Source organism: Hyposmocoma kahamanoa, unplaced genomic scaffold (genome assembly GCF_003589595.1).
Source record: "Hyposmocoma kahamanoa isolate Upper Pololo Valley unplaced genomic scaffold, ASM358959v1 93, whole genome shotgun sequence".
In the NCBI taxonomy this organism is placed as follows: Eukaryota; Metazoa; Arthropoda; class Insecta; order Lepidoptera; family Cosmopterigidae; genus Hyposmocoma; species Hyposmocoma kahamanoa.
The window spans coordinates 21,169,236-21,196,435 of NW_020654810.1; the positions used below are offsets into that span (position 1 = coordinate 21,169,236).

A 27,200-nucleotide genomic window follows, 5' to 3' on the forward strand; every position below is an offset into this window, starting at 1 on the left:
GCGGCGCGAGGTCCGGTTCAGTTTATGGGGTGTGCTCAAGCTCCTCGATGGCACAGTAGTTAGTACTAGGGGTGCTTGATGAGGAGTTCGATTCTCGATTTGGGAACCCGCCATACAAATTTCAAAACCCCCTGCTTTGAAATTTGTGTGGCGGCCATCTTATTTATTTGAATTTCGAACATTTTTTACTTCCCACGGAAATTGACCAGGTTGTACCTCATAAAAGTGCACAAATACTCCCCCGTATATTATAGTTTTTGCAGGCCATTGATCACTCTTTCATATTTTCCATATTCAGGTCCTCTCATATTTGATTCTTTGCTTTGGAGCCTATCCGCGTACAATGGTATAAATATTTTTTTTCCACCATATCGAGAAGTATGCTTTCTATTTCTATCAGTGAGTAAGGACTTGTAGCTTTATATATAATATATATAATAATAATAATATTTTTAAGCAAATTGCTTTACTTTTTATGCAAACATGACAAATTAGGCAAAAAGGACGCAATAGAACAGTTAGATTGGTACCATTGATAATGTAGGTAGTGTCGCAGTGTGGCAAAGATTACTCACACAATCCTCTGTCTTATATAGACACATTCATTACTAAATCTATGGACACATTTTATAAAATAAAGTGAACCTTCATCACATCATCACAAAAACGTTACCCGCGAAGTAAGTAGGTCAATGCCCGCGATCGCAAGCGTTAAAAGAAAATTTTTGTACTAGCAACATTGTATGTGCGAACATTTTTTTTTAAATTTATTGAGCATTGGCTACGAGGCCACCAGCTTAAATCTACAACAAAAGAAATAAATGAATTAACTAAACTTAAACACTACAACGTAATAATTAATAATAAAAAAGAAAGTATTTACAACGGATCAGAAGTATTACGTAAGTACGTACATGTGTTTCATTTCGTTTTTTTTCGTGCATACGTACGTACAATGAGAAGCCGTATTGAAAATTGCCGGTTATCGCGTCATTGGAAACTTACTTCGCTATGTCTCTGTCTAAACAACATAAACTACGATGTGCTTTACAAATAAGAGCATTGCCGTTCGCCCCCCCCCCCATCACTATTGACATTTCGCTTTTTAGTTTTAACAGCAGATTTTTTTCTATTGGCTATTCGAATAATTCGAACTAATTCGAAGTTAGCGTTAGAGGCTGGGTGGTGGCTGGAGAACAGTATTTTTATCAGCAGTGAGGGGGGATGTGTGGACGTTTCAAGACGCACGTCGGCATTAATTCTTCTGATTCAGTGTATTTTCACTTTCACTTATGTGATTCACAGTTGTTTGATAAATGAGTGTAAAACCGCTGGACAGAGTACAAACAATCACTTTGTAATAGTAGCACCATGGCGACCCTCGTCTTCGAAATGGCTTCCAAAAATTACTGTGTTGTGTTTATAATTTTCGCGTTAGCGATAGTTCAAGCAGTCGGTTACGACACTGAACTGTATGGAACAAAGCCTTGCGACAGCAGTGCATGTTTTGAAGCGCTTCACGGTTCGCTTGGGGATTGTTCGTGCAATGTAGATACGATTGACTACTTCAACAATGTTAAGATCTTTCCCCGTATTCAGAGTATAGTGAGCAAGGACTACTTTCGTTTCTACAAGGTGAATTTGAAAAAGGAATGCCCTTTCTGGGCCGACGATAGCAGGTGTGCAATGAAATATTGTCATATAAAAACTTGTTCGAAAGAGAGTGTTCCTGGGTACGCAAATGGATACGACGATGAGCACATTGACGAGGCTCCTGTTACAAAATACAGTAAGGAGGCTCAGCAATCTGGTTGCAATACAGATGCAGACCACGACCCAGAGTTAGGTTACTTGAATATGACCATCAGTGCAGCCAGTCAATTTGAGATTGCTAAATGGAAAGCACATGATGATGCACTTGAGAAATTCTGTGATTATGATGAAAGAGATGCTGATGCTGAGTATGTAGACTTGTCATTGAATCCTGAAAGGTATACTGGCTATAAAGGCCCATCTGCGCATAGGATCTGGAGAAGCATTTACCAGGAGAACTGCTTCCGGCCCAAGTCTAATCCTTATGAATCTTTCCCTTATGTATTAAGTACTGACTTAAGTAACATGTGTTTGGAAAAGAGAGTATTTTACAGAGCTGTTTCAGGTATGCACACCAGTATTAACATTCATCTGTGCTCAAAGTATTTACTTAATGAAAAAGGGGCTGGATTTGCTGTCCCACCAGATGGTGTGTGGGGGCCTAATTTGGAGGAATTCCAGAACAGATTTGACCCATCACAGACCAAGGGCGAGAGTTTCAACTGGTTGAAAAATTTATACTTTGTTTATTTGCTACAAATGCGGGCACTGGCGAAAGCAGGGCCTTATTTGGAAAGAGAGGAATATTTTACTGGAAATCCTACAGAGGATGAGGAAACTAGACAGGCAATTCGGAACATGCTGGGTCTGATTTACACTTTCCCAGATCATTTCAACGAATCTTCCATGTTCATTGGAGGCAGTCAAGATGCTACGTTAAAAAATGAGTTTAGAGAGCATTTTAGAAATATTTCCCGTATTATGGATTGCGTTGGATGTGACAAATGCAAACTTTGGGGTAAACTGCAGACTCAAGGTCTTGGAACTGCGTTGAAAATATTGTTCTCCGGACAATGGGATTCAGAAGGTGATCCAGCACAAGGAAAGTTGGGATTGAGACACAAGAATAAACGCCTTCAAAGAACAGAGATTGTGGCTTTATTTAATGCTTTTGCAAGATTATCAAACAGTATAAGAGAATTGGAGAACTTCCGAATCATGCTCAGGTGAGAATTAATAGATTTTATGTCCTATTTAATTACATTGTTTTTACTTGACTTGGCTAATTTTTAATGTTAATTGAGTGTGCTTGTTTTTAATTTACATTTTAATGAAGTGTGTAATGTGCATTTTGTTTGGTGTAGGTACAAGTAGATTCTATGCCTTGGATATTACGATATTAAGACATACATAGCTCCAATGCATCTACTAGTGATGTCTTTAAGCAGTTATTTAAAATTGTAAATCAAACGAAGAAGAAGAGAAGTGATAATCTAATTGTGAAGATTCACAATTAGATTATCACTTTTAGGGGTGTTTTTCAGAATATTTCGCAACCTAATTTTGGTGGCAATTTTTGTAAAATACTAACAACCTCACAGGACTATGTTACGAATATCTTAAACAACAATTTTTGTTCCTTGACTATTAAAAATTCATCAGATTTTTACTTTAAAAAATAAAAATATTTAAATAGGTTACTCTAAACAGTGCTTACTCTGTGCAGTAGCAAGAGGCAAAGAAGGGAGGCATTGCTAAACAACTTACTAATACAGATCTAAAATGAGTCCAACAAAGACTTAAAAGTTTATTTTTCAAATTCAAATTCAAAATAATCTTTATTTCAAGTGTAATAATACCCTTGAAATCGTCACAATGGTTAAACTCTACTGCTCATTTGTAAGGCAGATTTCCCTGAGAAGAATGAGCAAGAAACTCTAGGGGTTGCTCTTTGTAAATAACATTTGTACACAATCAACATTTACAATATGTATTTTTTTTTTATTTGAAACATCAGAGATCGAGACTACCTCCATGAGCTAAACGGGTTACTACCACGGATTTTTGTCATCCAAGTACACAGAAGTTGTATAAGTTTTGGTAAATGTATTATGATTTGTAAAAGGTCTTGGAACAAAAGTTGTTGTTTATGATGTTAGTACTTTAATCCTACGAGGTTGCTAGTATTTTACCAAGAACCTTGTGTAAGTATTCGAGTCAATTATTATGTAATATTAGGTTATACATTCTCCGTCTGACAACCATCCAAAACAATTACTTTCAAATAACTAATACTCAACTAAATTTAAATGTAAAACTTTACATAGTCTTTTAATTTATTTATTACTTATTTGACAGTAATTGTTACAGACGGATGTCATACGGAGAATTTAACTAGGCCCCGTGAATATTACCCTTAGACAATTGTTACTAAAAAATTTTTTCAACTTCATATAAATTATCAAATTAAACTTAAAAGACTTAGCAATAAGTTCTATAAATAAATTAGTAATGTTAATAAGAACTGAGTCCCAATCTGCCATGCTTACAATAACAATAGTAAGTCTATATATATTTTAAACATAGTTACTGTTAATATTGTAAGCACAGCAATGATATAGGATTTTACGGAACCTAGGATTGTTCTCCTCCTAATGGTAATGTTTGCTAATAAGAATTCTTATGAAGTATCTGCCTACGAAGTAATTACAGTTTGTTAAAGAAAGGTGGGTACTAAAACTTACTGGAAATGCTTTTTACTCAACGGTAATTACTTGTGATGGTTTATTGCCAATTTGCCTTTATGGCTTTCAGTCACAAGGCTATTAGTAGTGGTTTTAATACCTGTCTTGCAAATATTGGTTTGATTTTAATTAATAACTGGTGGCCAGTCAAAAACATGGTCGCATTAAATTTTACTTATATTGAAATGAGAAATATTTAATAAACTATGTTAGGTTTTAATTAACAAACATTGTCAATTACACAAAACACTATTTTAATAGCAGGCAGGAAAAGGGCAATCGTATATTAAATACATTATTGTCTTTTCCTCCTTTAAAGGAAAAAATATAGAAGCATGCCAAAAAATTAATAAGAAAACATCAAAATCTGAAAATATGATCAAAACTATTAGTAACACTCCCTAAACGGTGTTATTATAATAATAAGTTACTATTTCATCGTTAAAAGACAATAGCAGTACAATCACCTTCATTGTACTTAGTTGCGCAAACGTATGTAACTTGCATTTCCCGCATCGCATCGTAGCGATACGATATACTTATTCGTTTTTACTTCCTTCAATTGTCTCTAGGCGGGCGCACACTATCGAGTCGAAATATTAATATTGAACTAAAAATTAGATCTCTCTTTCGTTGATTATAAATGAAACAAAGATCCAAAAGGCGGCCGGTCGCTTAGTCTATAATTTCCGGGGACTTTTGGAGTCCATATCCCAATATGTGGATGGTTGTTCATCAGACTCATTACAAGACAAGCGCGTCCTACCAGTAATTTTTATCGTTTAGTAAATATAGTATACAAGTCCTTAGTTCCTAACACGAAATAAATGAACAAGACCACCTCCAGTCTACCAAACGCAGTATGATTGCATTTGGTAGACTAGAGGTGGTTTTGTGCTGCTTATGTTTGTAATTCCCAGCTATGTCAACGTCGATTGTTTAGGCAAACCTGCTTACGCCTTATAACGACTGATAGTAAATATGACAAATTGACTGTGTCACGTTCTTGTTGATAAGGCTTTTAAATATGGTAACATGGACTATATTTTAGCTCTGAAAGATTTTTGAAGGCAATAGATGAAGATACATGTGGGAGGCATATCTCGAGATCGATGGTCTGTCATCGTAATTCGTGTTCGTGAAAAATGTTAGTTCTTAACTTACACACCTGAACAATATAGTATTCTTGCATTTGAATCGAAGGTAAACAGATGGTTTTGTGTAAACAGCAACTATCGTAAAACATGACGTCTCGATTTTGTTGTCACCATGCAAATAATACGTAATATATCGACACCAGAAGTATCAATTAATGTAAGGGGCAAACCACGGTTTTTTCATTAGAGCCAAAAACCGATTTTATTTTTTTAAATCTCTATAACTTTTTACTGTCTGCTTCAATTTTGATTGTGTCGAGAGCAAAGTTTCTTAGAATTTCCTCTTCTTTCATGCTATAAACGAAAGATTTAGGAATGCCCAGTTATTTATAATATAGCATGTCCCTTACGTTAAAAAAAAAAATTTACTTACGAAAGTCTTACGTTACTAATATTTCGTGTGTAAACCGTCGAGCTTAGTGTAAACAGGAAGAGAAATAGAAAATTATACGTAATGCTATTTTAAAGGATCTTTTACAATAGAATTACGTGTAATTTTCTATTTCTCTTCATGCTTACACTATGCTCGACGGTTTACACATAAAATATTAGTAACGCAAGGCACAACTAAACATCTTTTTTTAATGTAAGGGACATGCTATATTTTAAACCACTGGGCATTCCTAAATTTTAATAATACCAATCGATAGAGCGGGAACTTCCGAATTCAATGATATATGTAACTCATTTTCGACAAAATATGCCTTACGTTAATTGATGCTTCTGGTATCGATATGTAGTTAGTAACTTTTTAAATGGTTCTTGTTTTTCGAAAGCTTACATTCTTGAGTTCTCGAATTCTTCAAAGTCTGTTTATGCGAGTAATGTACATACGACTCGTGTACGAAGGATAATTTGAAATAATAATGCAATATTGACAACAAACAAATAGAAATATGTGAGACGTTTGGCCTGTCACGTAGCGACCGTAGCGTGGGTAGAGGCATTATTACGTGGTTCTGAGTCATTTTGGACACTCCTGATAAATACACAACAGTACAACAGGCTTATTAAAACTGACGTGGTCTTTTACGCCAATAGCATTTAGAGAATATAATATCTTATCACACTTATTAAATAATCCTATCAAGGAATATGAAAGTTTTATGATGGGAAAAGGGATTTGTTTTTTCGATAATGGTTGCTTTAGCGTGTTATGCAGGTGAATAAACACCTATTTGTGATACACGTGTTCTGTTCGTGAGCCGGACACGTAGACCGTGCTATAGACACGTACATACGTACGGATGTAATCTGGTAGCAGTATGCCATTGTAATTGATTATTTCCTTCGAGGTAACCGCAGATAGTATCCTTAAAGCAGTCACACACCGCGACTTTTAGGGTTGAAACACAAAACTGCGATGCGACGTCGTATCGCAGAAATCTACGACTCGCAAGAATTTGCAAATAGCTTCGCATCGCGCGTTCCTGGGATGTTAATCTTCTTTGTGTTTTTTTCCTATATTTTCTCATCAATAACAGCAATGCAACACTCTTTTTAGGAACCCTGTCGCTACCTAGCTTGAATAGTACTTTCAGTACGATTGACGATCGTCTAAGCAATGATCACCCGAACAGTGACAGTGAGTAGCTTTGCTGCACGAAATCGCATCGTTGCAATTCGCGTCGCAGTATTCGACGTTGCGAATTTGCATCGCGCCCATTCGCAGTTTTGTGTCTCGATCCTTTGCAGTGATACAAACACGCGTTTGTGAAACGAGTGATTGCATCGCGATACTAGCGATTAATAAGCGGTCCTCTTATGTTGAATCATTAAAAAAGATTGTGCCGCTGCTTACGCGTCGATACTTAGCTCGAATTAAAGTTTTTCCCGTACTAATCCGGATCATTTTGCTTAGGTCGACCGCCATTACAGGATTCTTTTACTGGATTAGCAATGGGGCAATAGAGCAGTGCTTTTTTCAAATCTAACAATAGAAACGTGTTTTTGCTGGTAGAGCTACCTGTTCCTGCAAAATCTGCCCAAGTACATATCACCGCCGTACTTTTTTTCTAATGCAAATAAGCACTGGTGTGTCCCAGATTCAATAGTAGTTAGAGTCGTCGCAGACTTAAGATCTTATGTCCCAATGATGACAACGCTTTTGTGATGATAAGAATCGATACTAACTCATCTCGAATGCAAATTTTTCCCGAACTAATACGGTTAATTTTCAAATTAAATCATTTATAGTGTACGCACGTCTTTAAGGTCTTATTTAACATTGTTGTGCCAGTACGTATTGCCAATTTGACGGCATACAATTTACATAATTAAATTAATTTGACAGTATATTATTAAATTTTAATTAGAAAATGTCAAATTTTCTGGTTTTATTACAATTTATTTTTTTACAAACGAAATTATAGCCATTTGAAAAATGTATATCGTGTTATGTATATAGTATACGTGTTCTATTTAGTTCAGTTGATATAAAAAAAAAATTGGTATATGTAAAGTACCTATTCAATACATCGGTTTTCTTGTAAAATTTCGAGTTTTTTTTAATCGTGAAAATTCTTGGGAATCGTGTTTTCACGCCATATAGTAATAAGTGTATTATCTTCAATTTGACTATATATTTTTTTCCAAAGCGGTTGATTGAACACTTTTACTGTTATGCAGAATCAACCAAAGCCATTTGAGATTGTACTTCATTCATCGTCATCTCACCTTTTGAACACCCTGTTTCTGATTCCTGGCCACTTTGTTGAATCGTTCTCGAATTTCTTCTTCCTCCCACTAAGTATCGATACTTTTTCGTGTCTCTAATCCCGACTGAATTGTAACAGGCGCGCTGCTAAAAGTCACCACGTGTAAGCCGCTCTTATCGCAACAAGATGAAACTATGTTAATACGTGCTTATTGGTATATTTCCAATGACCCTTTTTCAATTACAATGTTTATTGTTATCGTTAATCTACCCTCTTTCGTTTTTATCTTTCCTTATAAACAAGGTTATAAAATTTGCAGTCAAGAAACACGATAAAAGTAAAATGTATTACTTTTTCTTGTTTTGATAAATAACAAAGGAGTTCCCTGGTGATAAGACAGTTTTATAGCAAGATATAAAGTTGAGGATGTGTATGTATAAATTGTATAAACAAAAATAAGTTTTAAACCGAGATTAACGAATTAATATTTTTTCCCGATATATAAGAATATATCAGGAAAAAATATTAATTAAAATATACTCCTTAATACGAGCAGTTACGATGCAGTAAATTATATCGGATAGTGATTATATTATAAAGTATAATGAAACTTGTATCCTAAAGTTAATATATTTTTTTTATGTTATACAAAATATGAAATAAGACAAACTTTCCGGTTTTATAACGTTGTGCTTTTTCATGCGTCAAAAATGTAACTGTTCTAATTTAAATCCAAGGTACAGAGAACAACACACCAGCTATACATTCATGTTCCAATACTGAACAACCTGAACAAGTTCCGTCAATGTTAAGCTTGATATGCTGCCGTCTGTACATTAAATTCCAAGTATTTTATTTACATGCATACACTCCACACCCTTTTCCCGTTAGGGTAGACTGTGACCATAGACTTACACTTACCACAACGTGACAGACATCTTTCACCTCATGAACATGCGTCAATGCTCATACTCAATACAAGCTAGTCGTTTAAGTACTCTTGATCTGGATCTTTCTTTAAGAAGTCCTAAAATTTTTCTATAAATAATCTTATAGAAGGTTATTGACATGATACTGTTATATGATAACAGCACAATGTTATAATAACATTGTATCCTTCGATATGGCGATGGAATTGCATGATTTAATTCCGCTTTTCCATCATCGGGGGACTAGACGCAGACTGGGGTTCCACCCCTATTTTGTGGATATTCCAAGGATTCGCACGAAGCGGTTCGATTTCACATTTATATGGCGAATGGCTAAGGAGTCGAATTCCATGCTTGCAGACTTGTTCCCTGTACGATGTAACTTGGGCCTTTTCAAGGCGAGAGTGAATAGGCATTTTTTATGTGTGCATACTACATCGTCGACCTCGTCGTCACTTTCATAAAAAAGAACACAAATGTATATTAAATATCTGTTGCTCAAGATGTTCGTACGTGCTTAGGCACTTCTTTCATTTTTCGATTTATGTCAATGTAATTTTCCAATGAACCAATTCAATAGAAAGGCAAATTTAATCTAGATCAGAAAGCAAAAAACATTTTTTAATAATATTATTAAATTTGACCAAAATTCGATTCACAACCGATATTAAGTTATATATAGTTTTTGCCTTCGATTTTGGGCATTGATTGGTTTTAACCCGCTTTAAGCCGGCATTAATAAAGCGCCGGGTTAAAACCCGGGCGCTTGCCCGTCTCTGTTCGTATCTATTAGGTTTCGCGGCTTATTAACAAATAACATACGAGACAGATGCATTGAAGTTAGGTTTAGTTTTCGTTTCCTCAGATTGACGCCACCAAGACTGTTTTTACTGAAAGTTACACATTTCAACAAAAAACAATGCAACACAATAAAATATACTAGGAATAAAAAACGAATTAACATTTTATTACAACGAAATTACATTTCATATATGTTTTGTAATTAAAAAACATGTGATGATTATTAAATAATTACTGAATATAGGTAATTAAGATACACAAGTGTACGATATTTTTGATCATATAAGGTTATGTTGTGAAAAACATAGTGTTCTATAATTTACGTATATGTTAATGGCAAACGAATCGTCGAAGACCGAGTTGCCTGACACGTACAAAATCAATCATAATTGTTCTTTTAAAAGTAGTATATTATTTTCTAAGCTAAAAGTAATAAAGCCAATATTTCCACACAGCTCACAGAAAGAGTCGAAACCTCGACAAAATCTCTTCGGGGTTCAAGACACGACGCAAACCAAGGATCATTGTTCTTCGGGAAGCACAAAACCGGGCATATGGAGTTAACTACCACAATATAGACAATATAGTACCTAATTAGGGTCCGGATTGAATAAATTATTGTAAATTACAAACTTTGTTGTAATCGTTTTGACGTTCGTTACACGTGCAAAGATCTCTTTTAATGCTATACGTTAAAGTCGCAAATACATTGTAATGTAATCAAGGACCTGTAGCGCTAGTACAACAAAATGCGCGATAGCGACTTAGAGGCGCGAGATGGGAGAATAGCAGTATCTCGCCGTTTCTGTTACTATTTATTTTTATATAGAAGAGCGAGATATTGCTATTCTCTATGCGGTAGTAGCAGTATCTCGCGTTTTATGTCGCTATTCTGCAAGTTGCGCCCTGTCGTACAAGCCCTACTTACTGGTCATTATTAAGAACTGATATGTCAGGTCATGTTTTGCTTTAATTGGTGGCTGGCGTGCAATTAGCTTTAGCTACGTAGCGTAGCAAGCATAATCTACCAATATACTAATGAACAGTGATAACCTAGTGCGGATAACATTTGCCATCGAATCTTGCGCAGTTTCATTTACTTATTGTCACTTGAGTGCTTTGATGGTGAAGGAAAATATCATTGTTTTTCCACAACCCCCGTTGTGTCAGTGATGGATTACGTCCTTGAATATTCTTTAGAGTGCTGCTGATGATATTACTTAAAATCAAAAAGTTACACTCGATTTGTGACTTACAAGGTATTAAATTTCCAAACTTGGTTTGCCGTCTTTGAAAATGTTGACGCACCAGGTTTTTAAATACAATTTTATGTAATACTTTTTGAGATTTATTGTTTTAATTATGGCTTGATTCGGCATAATGAAAACACCGAGGTATTGTTTGTTACATAGAAATAGTTATTTATTATGTCTTTTTACGCCAATACTAACGTTAGGACAGTAAAACAAAATCCTAGTTATGTTATAGATAATTGGCAACGAATTTTGTCATACACATCACAATTGTTTGTTTTATTTATTAAAATCCAGTGAACTTTGAGCTTAGTTATAGCTGCTATATTAACAGATAGAGAAACTTAGTAAATTGCGTGACATTCAAAACCATGTATATCATAAAATAATAACGTTTAATGTTATTAAATAACCGACCTACAGTATTATTAATTGAACAACTCAATACAATTTCTTTTTTTTTGTCACAAATTACAGCAATACCGAACAGTGTCACGCAAGTTACAATTCTATACAGGGTCATTTGTAAAATACCAATGACCTTCCAAGACTATATTATCACTTAATAACCCATCAGGTTTTACCTTTCGTACAAAAATAAATATATTCGCTAGATCGCTCTAAATGGTGATAACTCTGTGCAGTAGCGAAAGAAAGCACCTACGAGCAAAATTATTTTCATGAATGACGGACGGGAGGCGTTGCTAAAATACATATACAGAAAGTGTCAGATAGTACAACAAAAACTTAATTATTTTTGGTAAATATTTGTTTTGTAAAATGTCAAGGTACAAAGGTTGTTGCTAGTATTTTACATATAACCCTATTTAAAATCGATATTTTGGATATCGGTTTTAAAAACAAGGTAAATCAAAAATTTCACAATTTATGTTACATTGGATTGGAATAATATTAAGAGTTAAATCAACAAATGCAGACCAAGGAGAATGAAGTTCGAATACTTGGTCTGTTTTACGTCATCTTTGGAATTTCGAACAATAAGACAGGTTGTGTAAATAACTTCGAACAAAGCTGTTTGATTGCATTGCACTAATCTATGAAAACATACGTAACATAAACAATTAACGGGCTTTGCAAACGACGTTCTTTTTACGGTGAAAACTGCAATTGATTGCTGTGAAAACTACAATTTATTGTTGTGAATACTGTACAATTTATTAATTTATTTACAATTTTGTTTCTCTTCTGGTTACGCAGAGAGAAGTTTGTGGTTTAACAGCTCCGTTTAAAATAGTTTTTATTAAAAAAAGAACCGACGTCAAAAGTTTGTGGAATTACATCTATTTGCCAACTTTTGTTGAAATCGGTTAACAGAAAGTGATTTATCCCTTATTTTGCCACTCTTGAAGGTGGAATATTTTCTGCAAATTTGAATGGGACTACAAAAAATACAGTCTAATTTCAGGACCTCCTTTTTTAAAGTCCGTTAGAAAACACGCGTAGTGCTTTAAAGTTATGTTAATTTCTTGATTTACCTTGTAGGTTCTGCTTTAGAATAAGATTGTAAACAATTAGCAAATTAATGGTTTGTTTATTTGTACAAACTTTGAGGTACATTTGTGTATTCTCAAAGATTCCGTTACGGACTTTAGTCAGTGTAAGAATTACTGTTGATGTTAGACTGAATTGAGATTTGGGCGGATTTCATTGATACACAGCGGCACATTTACTGCAACAAAAAAGTGAGAGTGTTAAATAGTAACGTTTATTTAAATAAATAAGAATTAGACATAAAGCAGCATTAAATTGACATAATTTAGTACAACCTTACTCAACTTATATTGAAAAAATACAAAATTAAACAAAACTAATTTTTTTTTAAACAGATTGATAGAATCCAACTTTCATGATTTAAAAAAATCAACTAAACTTTACGAAATTAACAAGAACGCAAAATACAAATCTTAACTAAAAAAAAAAGTTAACACAAATGTATTAACAGGAAAATAAAACAACAAATTGGACGTAAAATAAAAGATATTTTGGGGATTTTGTTAATGATCCGCTAAATGTGCCAGTATGTGTAGTAGGTTGTTGACTCCAGCATTACAAGGTTCTTTTACTGGATCAGCAATAGGGCAACAACCAGTGCTTTTATTCAAATTTAACAATGGATAGTGCACAACAGAAACGTGTTTTTGCTGTTAGAGATACCGTGCAAAATCCGCCTGAGTACATATCTCCACCGTACTTTTCCTACTGCAAAGAAGCACTGATGTGTACCAGATTGAATAGTAATTAGAGTCGTCGCAGACTTAAGGTCTTATGTCGCAATGACGACAACGCATTTGTGATGATAAGAGTCGATACTAACTCATCTCGAATGCAAATTTTTCCCGTACTAAAACGGTTCATTTTGCTTGAGTCGAGCGGGACACTGGCTTTATTTCAGAATTTATTTTTTTTGCAAACGCAATTAAAAGCCATTTGGAAAATGTATATCGTATACCACACGTGTCCTATTTAGTTCAGTCGATATATAAAAAAATATTGTTATATGTAAAGTTCCAATTGAATACAACGGTTTTCTTGTATAATTTCGAGGTAAATTTGTGTTGTTTTCTATTATGAAAATTTTTTGGAATCGTGTTTTCACATCGTATAGTAATCAGTGTATAATGCTCAATTTAACTATATATTTTTTTCAAAGTGATTGATTCCACACTTTCACTGTTATGTGGTGTTTCACCATTTGAAGTTGTATCGACTAAAACCGGCGAACGGCAAAGCAAACGCTAAATTGATCAATATATATTTTGTGATAAGGTATAAATAAGTTTTGAGATGCAGCATAAAATATGCATTGATAAATTTAATGTTTTCTGTCTTCTCGTTCGCTCATATCGCAAAGGTCTGTTTGCTGGTATAAATACTGGAATCCAGTGATACTGACACCATCAGCTAGACCAATGAAAATCAGCCTTTCGACGACTATACAAATGTTATTCAGTGATAACGTTGTCTCATTTAGTACAGGTGCGTTATAGACGTATAGCTTCTATTTATAATTAAAAAGATAAAACTAGAGTTATTCAATTGTGACTTCTTTTGTCTTCTTATAGTATTACCTTTTACTTTAAAACGAACTTATTCCGTTTTGTATTAAAATAAACATAATTTTACTTCGTAGTCACAAGAGCTAATTTCAAATGCATCGAAAATTTCAGACTTTGATGCAGCTCTTGCGCTACACACAAAAAATCTTCAACAAAAATTACTAGACGAATTCTTTCAATTCTTTTTTATATATATATGGATGATTTTGTTTTTTTTTTTAAATAATTGTAAACTTAGTCTGCGGAAAAGAGTGCAATAATTTGTTAATGTTTTATAGCCTTTATAACTGTTACTAATTTTTAATACTATTTAAAGAAACATTGTTCGCATAGCCGGGTACATCTCCCTAGCTACATCTCTATTATACAAATCTTTGTCAACTTTTGTATAGCTTTCTATGTCGTTGTACATTGATTGACTCCAGGCTAAAAATATTCCCTCCTTATCATAACTAACGTAATCAACATAAATCTGGATCATAAGCGGTTTTTTAACTACTTAATTAGTTTCAATATTATCGTTAAGCAAAATCATCGTAATTGACATATTATTTAAAATAAAAAAACACTTTCGGTGCCTAAATCTCGCAAGTTACTAAAATGCAAAATTTGTGACTAGAAGGGCAGAAAATGTGACCTTAAAATTTCACTGACCTTGATTTGACTTACTATGTTGTAATTACAAACAAGGTCATTGTCAAGTCTACACTGCTGGCCTCTGTCCAAAGCAAAATCATCCAAATGAGTTTCTAAATATGTCTACTAATCTATAAATATTTTTCTTTTTATGTTTAGTTACACCCGGAATTGTTTATAAAATTGATAAGTTGCTTGGTAAATAACATACCATGTAGACTAGAGGGTTTAAATTTTTTAAATTCAGTTCCTTGTCAGTCACAAACAAAAATTGTTGTAATGTACTTAATTAAATTGTTTCACAGTTGTGTATATTGTTTATTAATACTAATTTTAGTTATTGCAAAGTATCCCAATTGTTCCCCGAGCTCCTACAGCTTAGCATGAGCACAGGTGTCTTCCCCGAGCACTACTCTAAAACGACGTCACGCTAGTTCTCCCATTATTATAATTACAGATAATAAACTGATGTACATCTGACGTAGGTTATATTTTTAGATGAAATATAATAGTGTTGTCTTAAAGGATCGACTTCAATGTCTGAGTCAATCAAGGTTAAATTATATATTTCTAACTGTAGGTATTAATTTAAAAAAAGTTTTTGAACAGTAAAATTATAGAAGTAAATAAAGACTATTAAATTTAACGTTTCTTTTTGAATAATTCTTTGAGATTAATCGTGGCAGTGGCAACATTATTTTTCGAAACGACATTAGTAGCTGTCAGTTTGTTGTCTTACAGAATCCCAATAAACAGGCCCTAATGTGACCACAGCGACCTTAGTGGTGCCATATTCAAAAAGTTTATATTCTCGCGAGTATTGTTTATCAGCGCTCGTGCTAAGACCGCTATTAAACACGCATTTAAACTATTTTAACAGTTCTTAATATAACTATAGGAGACTTGTTTCAGGTTTAGTATACTTTTTTAGCAATGAGAAGCCATGACAGTCGAATAGAACTGCGATTTTTGAGAACTATTGGGATATAATTTATACGCTTTTAATTTTATGTCACAAGTTAATAATAATGCTTGATTGTAATACCAGCGTAATTATAACATGATTTTTTATACTTTTTTCTTATGTCCACTTTATCTATTCCTTGGGAGAAAAATTTGCCAATATCCAGTTCAATGACATGGACGACTGTTTTCCTTATACTTTCTCAAAAGCTTTGTTAAATTTCTTCAAATGGTTACGTTGGATAAGAAACATTAGTGATATCACAAACTTTCACCTCTTTAGACCAATTTTTAAAACAACTGACGCCTTGCATTGGTCTACATTTGTACAAATATTTTGAGTCGATGACATCGAACTGTTGTTGCTTAAGTACCTCACTGAAATGGTATTTATTTATGAAAAGGTAAAAAAACAATTTGTAATTAAATTTTATGTAATAGGAATAAATTGATATGTATGTTGTAATTTGAAAAATGGTACTGATAGTTGGGATATAATGAGTTATTTTAAAAATAATAATTAAAAGGTAACTTTTTCAGGTTAGTTTTCTTTATCTAATTTCGGTGGCTATTTCGAGTATTTAAGTATTTGAGTATTATAGTGAAATACGAAATAATATTTCAGGATACTACACTCGAATATTAAAATAATACTTCAGGCTAATGTTCTAGAGGATTTAAATAATAAAAATGATTATCGAAATTAGGTGGAGAAGACATCAGTACAGAGTACTAAAAAAATCGACCTCAAAAGTCATTCATTCCCTAGTTTGCCACCATTAGAGGTGGAATATTTTCTTCAAATTTAAATGGGACCACATCTGAAGTACCCTCTTTCCAACAAAAACAACCATCAAAATCGGTTCACAAATGCCGGGAGTTATCGCGTTACATACATAAAAAGAACACAGTCGAATATAGAGAACGTCCTCCTTTCTTTGAAGTCGATTAAAAAACTAACCTGAAAATTACCCTAAAAAGAACTCCTATTGTAATACCTTTGGTGGGATGTAATGTTGTACTGAATATTCTGCCTACCAAAATTATTATAATAATTGTCAAATCATTAAACTTTTTTTGAAGATTCAATAGCTCACATGCACTTTCGTGTGAAACACGCGTGTGGCCGGAGCTCACGTGAACAAGTGAAGGTTGCTCGCCATATCATTCCACACATATTTTTTACAGCCGCTTATCAAAGAAACCTACGGAATGAAATGATTTGTTTTTCAATTGAATTATAATTGGCTATTTGGTTCTCGTCGTAAAGGTTTCGATAACGATCAGTGAATTTGTGCATACAATTTTATTACATGTAATGTTGATAAATTTTATTTACCATTGTTTACATGGGTCGTTGGTAATAAAAAATCAGGATAATGGTACTAGGTGAATTCTACGCTTACGTTTGATCTTCTCCAACAGATTCAGTGTAATTTTTGTTTGTAATCTTTCGTACAATGTCAAGCTTACTTATTCAATCCTATTCGCTTACAATACGACCAATCCAAAGGATCAAAGTTGATGAGTTCTTGTCTGTTGGTGTATAAATCCTAATTGTGTGTTTATAACACAAAAATGTTAATTCTTGACATCAATTCTACGATACATGTAATAAAAGAAGTTTAGGACAGTACACATATAATTTATAAATTGTAATAATTTTTTACATAGTCTGTGATTTTTTGAGGTCTAAACGACGATCATGACAAAATTATTTATTTTTTAGATTTAAATAAATGTTTTAATTTTGATATTTTGTTTTATTTATAAATCTGCATATAACAAGCACGGTGTGGTCAGTTACTAACTACATAATACGAATAATACAGGATCTGTGAGATTGCTTAGTTTTAACATTGTGGTGGATAAGTTGGAAAAGGTATTTAACTTTCAATTAGTAGCACAGTGCATTGTGCATATTTCTAAGCACTATTCATGTTTTCAGGTCCAAGAACGGCACTGAAGTGTTCCCGGAATGCATTATAAAGGTCTAATATTGTTAGTAGACCATACGTTGTAAAATTAATGTAGTCTGCAGCATACAATGGTATTTTTCGTCTCGCATCACAGTACGCTTATAGTCAATATGTTTTTTATATCAATAAAATTACTGAGAGACTTTAATCCAAAGTCAGTAAATAAATAGTTTACGAACTCAATAAATTAATAATATTTCTGGTTTCTTAAAGAGTGGGTGATGCCTCCTCTGAAATTCTTTTTAAAAACAATTGGATTTTGTTCTATATTTTTGATGTGTAACTAGCAATTACTACGGTAGCCTTACGGTACAATATAATTTTGATACTTTTGCCATTTATTTTAAATTATTCCGGGATTTCAGAGGGAGGTCTTGTTCATTCTATATATATTACTTGAAGATTAGGTGACTAAATATAATCTAACGTCTCCGATCTTAGGTCATATCATAACGTACCTATATCACAGAAATTGTATTTTACTTTAATATGAATTTATATGCAAATGTATTTTTGTATGGAAGTTCGGAACGGATAATTCAAATTTTAACCTTACCTGTACGCGGTTTTATGTTCAATTTGGCACGCGTTGCAACACCTGTTTCGGCTCTTTGTTGAGAACATCGCACCACCTTTTACGTTTTATTTTCTACCCTACCTCTACAACAATGTCAATTGTTAGTTTATAGCTACAAAGGATTTACTTAGTGAATCTAAACAAAATAAATTACGTAATTAAGTATCTTACAGTTGCCTGTACATACGTAATTACATTGTAAGTAGGTGTATAAGTTACCTTTGTTCAATATATTGCTCATACAATGCGTCATTGTCTTGAACTTACAAGCAACCTGAATATTATATTGTGTAGTTGTATGACACAAAATGCATAAAAATTAATGTGTTGAACTGCACGTATGTATCTATTATTCAGTTTTCTAATTGTTCTTCAGTAGCCTTTTATTCAAAAAGAAATAAAAGTGTTGATAATAAATAACGATTTTCGTTATTTTATTTCGATATTATTATTATATTCCATTTCGAATAAATTTTTCTTTGTTAAAAATTATTTCATACATTGTTGTATGAACATTTAAATTTATTCGAAATGAAACTATTTTTTCGGATCTTAGTCGCGTTTTTTGTTTCAAATAAACTAACGTTTCTGGCCTTTACAGGTTACTTTATGGATGACTGAGGTGGTAAAGTAAAAATTACACATTTTTTTAGTTGTGTTATCGATAATTCAGCTGTACATCGAGAGCAGTGTTGCCAGTACAATTAATAAGAAAAAGAAGCGTGAACCTAAACTATATTTGATTGTAGGTGTACATAGCACAGATAAACAATTGTGAGCACTTCAAGACCCTTCACTAAGGACGCCCGATGTTAAATATAAATAAAATTGATTGTATTAATCGAAATTAATGCTTTTTTTTGTTTCGAAAAGTCAATTGATCGCGTCAATAAAATGGAAAGTGATATCCAAATGTTCACCACAGTTCCATTGCGTGACGCGCATTCTTAGGGTCGTATTCCAGAACTCTACTCATTCATTGCTCAAGTCAGGATTTGAGTATGATTTCTAGTGCTTTAAATCATACTCAAGTCCTGACTTGAGCATTGAGTAGAGTTCTGGAATACGACCATCAAGATTCCTTTTCCATTAAACCTGTCAGACGATTAAAAGAACGAAAGCATGATAATGGCTTTAAAGTCATAAATTGTTTACATTAATTTGTATTTCACCAGGGATTATTTCAATCAGACCCCACAAGAAGCCAAAGGGGTCGCATGAACTTGGTGGCCTTTCCTTGGTGATGGAGCCCTCGAATGCGCTGGATCGGGGCACGAACTGAATAATGCTTTTTATCACCATGGACATCTTCCTTGCGCTGCTCGCTTGCAACAGACACCCTCACCCTTCACCTGGTCGTGGGTAGTTTGTCCACGCTGCGTATTCCGACATGAAAATATTTTTTAGTAAAGTTTTATTATTTTCTTTTTTATATGGCGAATCGCTATGGAGTGGAATTCCTTGCCTGCAGACATATTCCTTGAACGAACTCGGGCCTTTTGAAGACGAGAGTGAATAAGCATTATTTAGGTGCGCATGCTCCATCGTCGACCTCATCAGATGAAATGGAGGTCAAGCACGGAGGGGCACTTATTATATCATAAAAAAAAATATTTTCTGAGCATATAAATAAAATAACATTCGCTTTATTTGACACACAGAACTACAGAATCCGCCATGTATTTCAGGATAGTAATTTTTTTAAATGATCAATTATAATTTTTGTATAATTTTCTATTATTATAGAAAAAGTCAAAACAAATTAGCTATTGTAATTATATGAATGAAATCAGATTATATGACTGCGCGAATTATGCGAATATGTGGCCCTCACAGTTGTTCTGCTATATCCTGTGATGAAATGAAGCAACAAACAATGATCATTGGGTATATCATAAAAAACAAAATATATATCTTGGTATAAAAAATTGTTATTAAATACAAATTATATTAATACAATCTTTTGCAAAAAAAACGAGCACCTAAGCAAATAAGGTATTTGACCGTCACATGCAGTAAATTTTATTATTTAAGTAACTAGTATCCTCAGAATCATAGAAATGAATATGCAGAAAATGGTTTGAGAAAATTTTTTCTATTAATTTCGATTAATTAAATGAGAAAATGTCGTTTCAGTGTCAGTGGTCAGTAGAATACTACTCGTTAATAAAATTGAAAATAAAAAGATTATTTTTTAATGTAAAAGATAAATGGTAACAATTTAATAATGAGTGTGGCCTCCTCTTGCCAAAATCACAGCTTGTATTCTTCTAGGCATGCTTTCAAGGATATTGCTTATGACCTCTTGTGGAATATGTTCCCATTCAATGAGATTTTTTAGCTCCCTGATGTTTTGTGGTGCTGGTGCTGCTGACCTTAACCGTTGCTTCAGAACATCCAGCATCCCAGGCATGCTCTGTTGGATTAAGGTCGGGACTTCGAGCTGGTCTATGCAAACGCCGGATTCCAACCTCTTGAATATACGTTTCCACATCGCCAGAACGGTGGGCGCGAGCGTTGTCATCCATAAAAATGGAATCTTCTCCAAGAACAGTCAATGCGGTTTGTACCTGAGGAATTAGGATCAGTGTCCATTCAATGTGTCATTTTCGATGAAGACTAACTCCTTACGGTCCATCGAATGAATCGCTGCCCAAAACATAACGGAGCCTCCACCATAAGGGGTGATTTCTTCAAAACACACGTCTGCAAAGCGTTCCCCTGGTCTTCGTAGCACTCGCCGACGACGGTCTTCACCACACAGAGAAATCCTGGCTTCATCAGAGAACAATACTCTTCTCCAGTTCTCTTGAGTCCATAGCATGGTTTCTAGCGAAGGTAAGTCTTAGCAACTTTATGCTCACATGAGGTGGGCGATGCCTGCGTATATTGGCAGCTAGAAGCCTCCTCCTGACTGTCCATGGGCTAATTTGTACTCTCACTTCCTCAAGGTTCTTCTTGAGTTCCACGTATGAAGCTTTGCGATTTCTCAACACCCGGCTTACCAGGAAGCGCTAATCCCGTGGTTCGGTGCAAGGTTTTCTTCCAGAACCTGTCCTTTTATTGACGGAATCGGTCTCTTGATATCATTGCCAAGTCCTCTGAACTATGGAAAGACTCTCAGCCAGCCTCTGGGACACAAAACGTTGCGAACAATTACCTTCAAGCAGCGCTATAATTTTGCTGGCTATTATTGTTTTGTCAACCATTTTACAGACCACGTAGTAATGGTACAATAACTTAAAAAAATAAATTACACAAGATAACTTATCAAAATTTATTTAAAATGATTAATTAGTTAATATGAACTTTCAACAATTCCCGCCGTTTTATGCAGTGAAGAGTAATTTTCTTGTAGACAGGTTTTATCTCTTAAATTTGAATTTGGAACAAATGTTTTTTACAAATGAAGACACTTAACTATCAAGTTAGTGACATTTTGAAAGAATAAAACCTTTTTCGTACTGTAATCATTTCAGGCAGAGAAAAAATCGAAGGTGCCCGTTTTTTTTACAAATGAGTTTAATAATTATGTTACAATTTCACATTTGAGCACTAAATAAATTGCAAAAAAATAACACAAATTAGAACTACTTATAATATACACACATCAAAAGTGTCACTAGGGATCAAGCACGTTTTTGTTTTACAATATTATTATTACTGTAAATCAGGTTTTTTTATTATTAATAATTTATTAAAGTTTTTTCAATTTTATAATTTCTTAAATAAATAAATAATTTAACAAATTTATATAGATTATTTTATTTGATTATCATAGAGTAATTAAATATTTTTAAAACATCCTGGATCCCTATAGATACTTTTGATGTGCGTGATATTATCATATGTATGTATAGCGTGTCAACCCCATCTAGTGCGCCCGAAGCGTACTCGAAAGCGCCCTACCGTACATAGATTAGTCTTTGCGAATGTAGATGGCGCTGCTCGCTATCGACCCTGTTTTGCCAAAAATATCACTTTTTCATGACCAAATATTAATTAACACTGGTTCGAGTTAGAAGTCTTTCATGTGCGCGCGTCTTTTTTGCTGTAATTTTGTATTAGTTCCTGTTATAAGTATTTACTTACGTCGTAGTATCCGTGTAATATCTCTGTGCCCCGTTTATTTATATGTAATAAATACCCATAGTGCTCTACCGCCTGACTTACTCATTTAGCCTGGCCATAAAATGGCTACCCAACGGTGGGCCGACCTTGAGTAATATTCATGGATTAAAGTGTTCGAATTGTGTGAGTGTACGTTTCTATTCGAAAGTGTAGTGATATAAAGTACCTATTGACATTTTTCGTAACGATGACTTGCACCAGAAGACAGTCACGACGACAGTCTGAACTCTTCGACGACGCCGTCGAAGATGATGCAGCGAACCGACACGACGACTTCATACCTACCTTCCAGGTGTCCAGCATGATGGCTGCGATGCAGTGCTCTCAGGCAGAATCCTTCGAGAGGCTATTGGATCAAGTGCTGGACCGGCAAACTGCGCCAGCTTCGTTTGTTGTCACATCACCAGCACCAGACCCTACACCTGGTAATTTCGCAACGTGCACCGTCCGCTTTTCCGGCGACCACTCTGACTCCGTCAAGGCGTTCGTGGACGCGGTCAAAAGTTTTAAAGACTGCGCCAACGTGTCCGATGATGACGCTATACGCGGCATGTCCATGCTCCTGATAGGACCTGCTGCAAAGTGCGAAGCACGAAACTACGTCGTGGAACGACGTTATTACTCGACTGCGTAGCGTATACGGCGACTGACGGCCGCCCTACAAAATGTATAAAGAGTTATTTTCCACTGAACAACGTGACGAAAACACGGATCTGTAGCCAGAGTGAGAGCCCTTTTATCGAAGCTGCCCTTCGGAGACCTCACGAATAAGTTCAATTCTATATGGTTTACGGCCTTTTAAATCAAAAGATAAGGAAAAGGTTACGTCGAAAGGAGTGCAGTAATTTCCCGGAACTTATCTCTCATGCACGCATGATAAGGATTCTATCGATGAAAGTGCAACATCGTCATCCACTGCGTGGCGTGCAAAGCGCGGCGTGGCCGCGGCTCTCAACCAACCAGCAAGGTACAACGCGCGTGCACCGCCATCCGCATCGCCGATTCACGCTGCTAGCTTCCCTCCACGCGCGGTAGGCGCGGGTGTAGCTACGTTACCACCATTACCACGGCCTGCAGCGACCTTGGCGATGCCCACGCGCGCCACTGTTGTTCCCGCCGTCACTCCGGGCGCAGTTGTCGCTGCCGCACAGGCTGCCGGCCATACGTCTGGTTTTTCAATAGCGCCGGCCCAACTGGGGGTCGGGCCCCGCTCAGTGTTGAAGGCAACCCGGCCGTTATGTATATTACGGGCATCACAAGTAGAGGTGGGCGTTTAAACGGAAAGCACTTAAAAATGTCTGCTTTTTAAAATAAGCGCTTAAGCACGCTTTTCATTTTAAGCGTAAGCGTTGTTTTTAAACATAAAGTTTATGGCGCTTAAACGTTTTTCTAAACGACTTTTTAAGCGTCAAACTAAAAAGCGTAAGTGAAAAGCGCATTTACAAGCACGCTTTTTAAACTTACGTTTTAACCTTATAAATAAAATAAGCAGTTTTTTCCATTTCAACAATTAACAACTACAAAAGTTAAACAACCTATGTTTTTGAACGCTTTTAAACGCCAATTAACAAAATGTTAATATACTTGGTACTTGGTACTTGGTGCAACGGGCTGGTATCCGCAACTCGACGACAATGTTAATATAATAATGTTATGTCATAATAAAAATATAACTCGTTTTTTACACAAAAACTTACTTATCTTAATACCTATAATGGTCTACTCTTGCGTTTCGCTATCAACACAACGTTGCAAGCTTTTTTTAACATAATGTTAATTTAATGTTAATTTTATAAAAAAGCTTGCAGCTTTTTTTAACCTAAAAGTCTATGCGCTTAAACGTTTTCTAAACGATGTTGGTAGCTTCAAACTAAAAAGCGTGTAAGTGAAAAAGCGTTTAAAAAGCACGCTTTTTTTAAAAAAGCATAACGTTTAAACGTTTAAAAAAATAAGCAGTTTTTCCCATTTTTAATCACAAGGACCTGTGCAGTAAGTTGGCAGAGCGAAGTGAGTGTGACACTTCAATTCCCGTTTCCTGTTGTCAGTGCGGTACTAAAAACGTAACTCGCGGAAATTGTAAAAAGTGCGCCGAACAAAGTTTCTAATTTTCTATAGTGTGCACACGGACGCACAGTGTACCGTTTCTAGTAATAATGATGTGTTGTTACCTGAATATAATGATAAATACGTGTGGGATGTTACGATAGGGGAAACATTTATTTTTGCCGAAGAAATTTAGCAAGAATTCAACTTTTCTCCGACGGGTACAGCCGACCTAGTTCGAAATATGTCATCTGATCGCTCATCTTTACACGATTTCGAGAATTTATGCGATTCCGTTCATTACAATTCTAAATGTTACAGTCACGAAAATGTTGATTGTTTTGTTAACCATTTATTTGTGATAAAGTCTGAGTGATTGACCGAGAGGTAACTATGAATAATTCAAAAAAATTTTGTAATTTTTCTGCGAATGATAATAGTTGTTCGAGTGATAATATTGTTTATTTTAACGACGATAAATGTATGGATCGGCAGGTTAACCTGGATATTCCGAAAAAAGTTTGCGATTTAAATACTAATGTAAATATTTTTTTGTCCAATGTTGACAATTGTATGGATCGAAAGGTTAACCTAGACATTCTGAATAATGATAATAATTTTAACAACGAAAATTTATTTGTGACAAACTGTAGTAACCATGAAAAATGTGGAAAACAAAGTAACTGTGATAGTTCTGAAAATGTTTGAGCTCATTATATAAATTGTAGTCGTAAGGAAAATTTTATAGAAGTCGCGCGCACCGGTGAAACCTCCGATAATTTATTGCGCCTCGTTTTACGACTCATTTTGAATATAGAAATTTTAGGATCGCCTGAAACCGCGTTGATTGATACTAGTGCCAAGCAAGCAGTGTTGCAGGTCACATTCTATACAAAATCCTTAAGAGGGAGCAGAGGAAAAATTCCTAATCTTCGATTTGATTTTAGAGGTGTATATCCACTTTAAAGTTAAAAATAAAATATTGTATGAGTAACTACACGATATAATCAAGCATAGACATTAATTAGAAACATAAAACAAAAAAGTTTCCTCGATCGATAAAAATCACGAAATAACCTCTAATTTTCACATTTTGTCGATTTATCCTCGAAATGCTACAGGTTATTAGGACAAAAATTAGATAATTAATCATTGACTTACAAATAAATGGACGACGGGTGTAATACAAAAACCACGAAAAAAATGTCCCAAGTCAACCTATTTAAACGTAGTGACATGTAAAGGAATATGAAAAAGCTAAAACGAATGAAAATGAATTTAAATTGTAATGTTATCGCAGTACTGTCTAATTTTGCTTGCTTCGCTGTCAGTCGAACAAACGAAGACTAAAGCGTGAATGATGCTCTGTATACGATTTTAACGCCCTTTAAGTTCGGACACTTTTTAGCGCGGACCCGACGTCCATATAATTGTAAGTCAATGTAATTAATTATATTTATGCATGATCGATAACTGTCACTACGAATTTTTTTTAATCCCTTTAGTTTTAGAGTTATTCCGCTAAAACGAATTTGGTACTTTTAAAGCGCAAAATTCAACATCTCCTGTCGCATGTCACGCGAACTTCAGATATATATTTGTTTCACAAATTTGGGCGAAGCCAAGTGAAAACTTTTTTGGCATGCTCCCTCTTAAACAGAAGGGCCATCCACTTCGATCCGCGCGTAAATCTATTTTTTTTTTTTTTTTTTTAACGCACACACTCAACATAGCCCCGCACTAGGGAAACCCTGTGTCGCGGGTACCATGGACACACACATAGACAACCACAAATTACACCCAAACTCACGAGAGAAATAAATGTAGGCCATACAAATATTTCTCCCGGCCCGGGAATCGAACCCGGGGACCTCTGCGTGGCAGTCCGGTATGGTAACCATTCGGCCACGGAGGTAGTTATATTTAATATTTTATTATTAAGCTCGCGGATGGGTATACTCGCGAAGTTGACGTCCTCTTGACTACTCTAGATGTGAACTTAAATGAGTGGGTGATAAAAACCCCTTTTCTAATTTTACCAAAGGCCAGTGACAGTGAAACATTGCTCGGAATAGATTTTCTCCTAGCGTGGGGTGGTAATCGACTTCTCTCGCGAGTGTTGGTATTTTGCTGACAATCGCCGCATTCAATATAAAATGTGTTTTGAACCATTTCACCTGATCATTTCATGCTCCTCCTCGGACGTGCTCGATGAAAGCATGCGGTTTCAGTCACTGGATCCGAATCAGTTACCTGACAATGATGACATTTTTCAGCCAGGGGGAGAGCCGACACCTTTCGCTCAGCACCGTATAGATACGAGGCCGCATCCACCGATTACCATGTCTCCCAACGGACTGACGTCTACAAAATAGGTGTCTCGTAAGATTTTCTTCTTTGCGCCATTAGAAAAGTCGAATAGAAATTTGCAAAATACCATGCAAAGCAGCTCGCTCCTCGATCGATTTAATACTGCTGCGGTACCTACAGTACCCTTGCTTCGACGTGAGTGTCCTCGGCGAATGAGAACGTGTAGCACCGAGTCAGACGCAAGAGGGGAACTACTTTAGTCCATGAGCGAGGTTGCTAACATGAATTGCAGGGGAGAGTGTGATAGATGCTACGGCACAGCGTGTTCACAAGTCCAAGTCCTGTCGTGT

The 27,200-nt window shown here is 35.0% G+C and overlaps 1 protein-coding gene and 1 long non-coding RNA gene across 2 annotated transcripts; one reads left to right on the forward strand and one right to left on the reverse strand.

Annotated features, from left to right (window-relative positions):
- Positions 1–1,078: 1,078 nt before the first annotated feature.
- LOC113237023 (ero1-like protein) lies at positions 1,079–10,659 on the forward strand. Its single transcript, XM_026473265.1, has 2 exons — positions 1,079–2,819; positions 10,337–10,659. Exons 1-2 carry the CDS (start codon positions 1,372–1,374, stop codon positions 10,443–10,445), a joined length of 1,557 nt encoding a protein of 518 aa, XP_026329050.1. The 5' UTR covers positions 1,079–1,371; the 3' UTR covers positions 10,446–10,659.
- Positions 10,660–11,213: 554 nt separating this feature from the next.
- Positions 11,214–26,832, reverse strand: LOC113237024. Its single transcript, XR_003311002.1, has 4 exons — positions 26,794–26,832; positions 19,522–19,742; positions 18,346–18,449; positions 11,214–12,824 (listed from the first exon to the last, which is right to left on the reverse strand). It is a non-coding gene; the product is annotated as an uncharacterized LOC113237024 (long non-coding RNA).
- Positions 26,833–27,200: the final 368 nt, after the last annotated feature.